Below are 6,322 nucleotides of genomic sequence, written 5' to 3'. Positions count from 1 at the left end.
CAGGTTTAGTCTTGGATGATAGTCCGATGAAATAAAGTCCGATGAAATTGCCTGTTCAGAGGAAAGTCATCTTTTAGGAGAAACAAAAACTTGATAGGCAGGAGGGGGGAGGAAGGGAGGAGAGAAAAATGTATTTGTTACTATAGAGCTCTGTAAGACTTTTTCATGAGTATTATTCTAAACACTTACATTCCCTCAGCCAAATCTTGGTTTGGATGACTATTTACTGTGGACAATTAAAGATAAGAAAAAAATAAATTGCAAGAGATTTTCATCCTCTGCTTCCTTCAAGAGAAATGAGTGATTCCAAACATTTGAAAAAAAATTTTCTTTGAACCTAGGGCTGACTAGTTGTTTCTGGATGCTCTCTCTTTCACATTGAATTTCCTTATTCCATGCATGAAGATTCCAACTCCTTTGTGAGTTGTAGTTGAGAGCCAAAAATAATGCTGACTACAGTATTTATAGAATTCACAGAATCATTGGTAGACTATTTAAAATCTGCTTTTCCTCCAAAAAGTTAATCCTTTCTCTCTTCTATCAAATTTATAGATTTAACAGTTTATAGTGATGTAACTCCTTCAATCTTTAAGAGCAGACCAAAAGTGTTTGGATTCAGTTTTACTAAGTCATATTGTCCTTAGTATTCCAACACATTCAGCTGAGAATTATAGAATTCAAGTTTAAGATTCAGTCACACTAAACCTTACGGCCATAGTTTTCCTTTTGCTTTACCAGTTATGTAGCTCAAACCAGCCACTTGTTTTGAAACATTTTCAAGGTGTATTGTTCTGTTCACTTAGCCCATTTAAAGGTGACGATGGTTTGGACTTCTCTCATTTCTCTTCAAAATACCTGTGTTGGAGTTAAGCTCTAGAAATACACTCCCAATACAGATGGAAGAAATCTTAAGAGGTAATTTATGTTTGCTTGTTTTATTTGTAATCTGTGACCTTTACCTAATTACCTCAGGTGCAAGATCTAACCAAAGACACTCAACAATTAATGAAATTGGAAGTAATAAAATAACCCAAGGGATTTTATTAAGGGAGGCCTTTAATAATATTGCTCTCCTGCATGAGCAATTTTTTTCAAGTTCTTTATTTTTCATTTGATGGTGTATTAAGTTTTTATGATTTATGGAAATACTTTATGATTTAGTACGGTGTGATAAAGAATACTTTAGAAAGTCATATCTTTTCTGTGTAAACCCAGTTATCTATTGGAAATTGCATGGGAACATTTAATTTCATAATGACATTTGCTTTAGAGTTGAAACACTATGAACTATGTTCTTTTGAATGTCCCATGTGGTCTAAAACTAACAGGTTATTAAAAGTGGAAATGGAAAGACTGAGCTCATCAATGAAATTTCCAATGGTGGGCAGAGTATATTGTGTTCTGTGTACAACATGTAAAACTAATTGTAATTTTTTTTCAACATCTAATATTACCATTTAGCAAAAAAAAAAAAAAATATATATATATATATATATAGTTTAGTTATTTAAGCCATCAGTTCACAAGCTGCTATTAGCAGGCTGGATTGAAAAAAGAGAAACAAAAAAGAAACACATTTTTCATTTTCAGTATCTACACAATTTAGAGAAGCTGTATCAATCCCTGATCCTTGGTTTTAGCATCAGAGAAATAAATCACAGCTATAGTGAGACTGTGATGAAGATAATGTGGTTTAAGTACCTACCAGCAAGCCTGAGACATGCTCAGTAGATGCTCAATGATATCAGCTCCTTTCCCTAATGAAAAAGCTAATATATTCCAATGCCTTCTGTTAAGCAATTTATGCACACGTGAGTATGAGTTTGTATGCATCTGCACATGTGCCTGTGTGATTTGGGGTTGGGTCACTCTGGTGCTTCTATTCATATAATTCTAAGCTTAATATTTAGTCCAGGATGAAAAGTCAGTTAAAATAGATTTCTTGGTATCATACAGATAGACTTTTAGTGTATTTCCTATAGACATTTGCTTGCATTTGTTTACTGATACAGGGACAGGATAAGAATGTCTTCCTGGAGGAGATGAGGCCAGTTTTCTCAAAAACATATTCTGCTCTGATGCTCTAGATAGCAGAGTCTCCATGTAGCAGCATTTTAAAATCGAAGTTTCCAACAGAGAAATGATGTATTCTTCATAAAGAAGGTGGGGAGGGGTCATTGTCATTAGCAATTAGGTCTCAAAAAAAAAATCCATGAAATAGGAATATTGGCTGGAGCGAGGAAGATGCCAGTCTATGGGGCACCCAGGACTTTTTGACTGTGTCATTAAAAATGAAATATTACTGAACCATCACCAAGGAGATACACTTGGAGATGCTGATTGACCAAATACCAGTAGGTGAGTCATCTGGAAGGAATTAAAGTAGGATCTTGACACTATGTCTTGGACATATTCACATTCACACCTCTCTCATAATCACAGGAATAGAATAGCAGGTCTAAGTCATACCTAGAAAAAGATATCAATAATGAGATGAAATAAGTTTTAGCTCTATTGAAACTAAAGCCGATAGACTTTTGCATTGTTTTGACTTAAAATCTGTAAACAAAATATCACTAGCATAAAAACAACAACAACAACAACAACACCAAAACAACAACAACAACAACAAAAATCTTCCAAATCTACAAATCACAAGCAGGTGGGAAGGAAAGGTGGTTGCAGACAAATTAAAAGTCCATAGACTACAATGCTCTGTGGGGAGTCTTCATCTGGAAGTGTAATAGTCAGACTCTGGCTGACTTATAACAGCAACAAAGCTCTTGAGCATGCTTCAAACTTTTTAAGCTAGATTGACTAGAAGGATTCGCTTGACATGGCTCAGTAGTTTATACACAAAGAATGCTCAAAAAGGATTTTATTCCTTAAAAATTTTAGAGAAAGAGTAAAACCTTATTTTAAATACTCTCTCTTGTCCTGTCTCTGCATTTCAATATTACTCACACATTAGTTTGTATCTTCATAGTTATTTAATAGATTTCTCCTGTCTCACCCATCATTTAGGAGGTTCAAAGAGTTGGTTCAGAGTCGGATTCATCTAAAAATGAAATCTACATGTCTTCCCAACTTGTAATTCCAGCTATATCGAGGTTTATTTTCCATTAAAGTTGAATGATGACATCTACTTTATAAGACATAAGAATCTTCCAGGGGATGAAAGGTGCAGCATAGGGAAGATAGTCGATGTTACTGTAATAGTGTTGTATGGGGACAGATGGTAGCTACGTTTCTGGTGAGCACAGCATAACATATCCAGCTGTCAAATCACTATGTTTTACACCTGAAACTAATGTAACACTGTGTGCCAGATGTACTTGAATTAAAAAAAATCATCTCAGAATTTTATAAGCATTATGACATTTGTTTTTGATTTTCATATAGTGAACATATTTGTCTGAAATCTCATTTTTACTCAATAAACAATTTTTTTTCCTATTTTCCCCTGTAGTTTCAGAGATGCATGAAATAGCACTGTACTTTGTTAAAATGAAATGTTAAATGCAAACATTTAAACACTTACATGTTGCAAATTACCAAATGGACAAGTAATTTGGGGGAGTTTGAGAAGTTACATTTATTATGAATAATGTTAAATCGATGTCTAGATTTTATCTAAACTTCACAGCCCCAGCAAATATAGTGAGTTTCTCAAATTAAATGGAAAGAGCTTCACTTTCAGTTTCTACCATTTGGCTCTTTCACAAATCTGCTTCATTTTTTGTGAAACATTTTTGTGATACTAGAAGGAAAATATGAATCATTCTCATGTGTTAAAGTATCTTGGGCCAGGATTTATTAGAACGTTGGCAAAGACTTTATCTGCTCTGTCTTCACGTACAAGTATTGGCTGTTTCCTCTTGGGCTGATAACGGCACAGATTCTCATTTACTTTGTGGTCCATTTTCTTCTTATTCATGAATCAGCTTTGATTAAAGGTTATTTCAGAAGCCAAGCAGGTATCATCAAAAGACACTTTTGTGGCAGACAAATAAGTGTCAGTGACAGTGATATCATCAAGCTCTGTGCTGAAATGATCTGACTCCTTGATGACACTGTAATTTAGGGCCACACTGTAGTTAGCGGGTTTCTCCATTGGCTTCTGTTTGCAGTTGCAGAGCTTTCTGAAGGCTGCACGGAATTTCTGGGACATGAGATTATAAATCACTGGGTTGATGGCACTGTTGAGATAAATGCAAATTCTGCAAAAGAGCAAGAACCAATTTTCTTGGAAAGGGCTGGAGAGAAACGAGTTGACAACGACAAGAGTCCTGTAGGGCATCCATAAAAGGGCAAACAGAATTACAACCACTGCCAGCATCTTGGTGACCTATGGAGAAATAAAGAGAAATGCACTGCAAACACAAAATGAAAACAGAACAAACAAATGAAAATAAAAACAACTCCCTCCCCCCCCACCCCCCTGCAATTAGTTCCCAAGATGTAGTCTGAGACAAGGACTTAAATGCAGGTGGTTTATTTGTGAGATCATCTCAGGAAGCAGGATTAAGGGTAAAAAAAGAATGTGATGGAAGAGGAAAGCTAAGATGGGGTGATGGCTCCCACTGTGCATTTCAGGATTATCTGTCCAGGGAAAGAGAGGCCCTGGCATCTGTCCACTGGCTGCCATCTCCCTTTTGTTGAGGAGTGCCCTTAGGGGCTTTAACTGGTCCATACATTCAGAATTCTCCTGCTTGGAAACTCCTGGGGGCTTTAGAAAGAAACTTGAGGCAGAGAAGCTAGACAGGGGAGAGTGAACACCGGAAACAGGATGCTCCCTGCAAATAGGAACCATCCACTATAACAATGGCTGCAATCAGAGTCCAGCTGAGAGAATGTGACACAGGCCACCATAAATGTCTGTGACAAGTGTTGGGAAACCTAGGGTCTAATCCCATCTTTACTTACCTTATATATGGCCCTGAGAAATGATTTTAACCTTATAGCTTGTCTGCAAAATGGAGCCAGTATTGCTCCCTTAAATCCAAGGAGGAACGTAATAGTTTGAAAAGGAGAAAATGTCTTTTTAGAAAGCCAATGGTTATTGAATGTCTACTATGTGCCAGACACTAGACTAACTGCTTTGCATATGTCACTACATTTAAAAAGCTGAAAACACAGGGTGCCTGGGTGGTGCAGTCAGTTAAGCCTCTGCCTCTTGATTGTGGCTCAGGTCATGAACTCACAATCATGGGATTGAGTCCTGTGTTGGGCTCCCCACTGGGTGTGGAGTCTGCTTAAGATTCTCTCTCCCATGCTTGCTCACACACATGCTTTCTCTCTCTCAAAAACAAACAAAAAACCCACATTTAAAAAAAGAGCTGAAAACCTTCCAAATATGTATGGCATCTTCCATTTTTCAAGTTAGAAAACTAACGTGTAGGTGCTGGTGAGTACTTTGGCAGAAATGGCAGAGTCTTAGAGTTGGGATCGGAATCTAAGTCAGCCCAGATCCAAAGTTTTGCCCTTCTCAACTGCACAACTTTCCTTCAGCGTAAAGGGAGATGCAAGATGGAGAAAATAAACTTTGAAATTTTACGTGGAGCTGACCCTACTCCTAAGAACAGCAATGCACAGGAGCTAGGACAATAGGTAGGATGGACTTGATATCCAAGATTGCCCAGGGACAAGATTACCAAAGAGCATCGTTTAGAAGATTCTTCTCTCACCTTCATGCTCGGTGAGCAGCTGGGGCTTGACCTGGACCCAGAGTTAGGTCATTTGGCTTTGTCTATATTATGTGGTTTTAAGACCTTAATGAAATCATTCATCTGTACTTCAATTTCTCTATCTGAAAATATGCCTGATCATAGTGTTTCACTTACGTCATAGAGATATTAAGAAAATAAAATTTAAAAATAATGAACATGTTAAGGGCTTTGGAACTCTAAACCACTATGAAAATGCTATCCTTTGATTAGTGACAGTATAAAGAGGACACAATATTTCAATTCTGTGAAGGGCATATTAAAATTGTAGCTGTGGTTATCTTTTCGGTGGGGAAGGTAATTGATTGCTCTTCTTCTAAAGCAACACTTTACACATTTAAAAATAAGTTTTCAGGGGTGCCTGGCTGGCTCAGTTGGTGAAGCATGTGACTGATGATTTTGAGGTTGTAGATTTGAGCCCCATGCTGGGTGTAGAGATTACTGAAAAATAAAAAAAGTCTTTAAATAAATAAATAAATACATACATACATAATTTTCAGTTATTTTTAGTCTCTCACAGAGTTTGAGAATTTTCAGCTTCCTTGGCCCAGACCTTCTAGATGTTCTGAGCTTGAAAACTACCCCAAATGGAAGGA

At 36.9% G+C, this 6,322-nt stretch overlaps 1 protein-coding gene across 1 annotated transcript in view; it reads right to left on the bottom strand.

The window, feature by feature from the left end:
- Positions 1-1,514: 1,514 nt before the first annotated feature.
- Positions 1,515-6,322, bottom strand: part of TRHR (thyrotropin releasing hormone receptor) — a 48,376-nt gene continuing 43,568 nt past the window's right edge. The window contains exon 3 of the mRNA XM_060611161.3: positions 1,515-4,348. Coding sequence (XP_060467144.1) covers positions 3,941-4,348 — 408 coding nt within the window. The 3' untranslated portion in view covers positions 1,515-3,940. The remainder of the gene's footprint in view (positions 4,349-6,322) is intronic.

This window comes from Panthera onca, chromosome F2 (genome assembly GCF_046562875.1).
Source record: "Panthera onca isolate mPanOnc1 chromosome F2, mPanOnc1 haplotype 2, whole genome shotgun sequence".
NCBI lineage: Eukaryota > Metazoa > Chordata > Mammalia > Carnivora > Felidae > Panthera > Panthera onca.
This window is presented reverse-complemented; position numbering and strand designations above follow the sequence as displayed.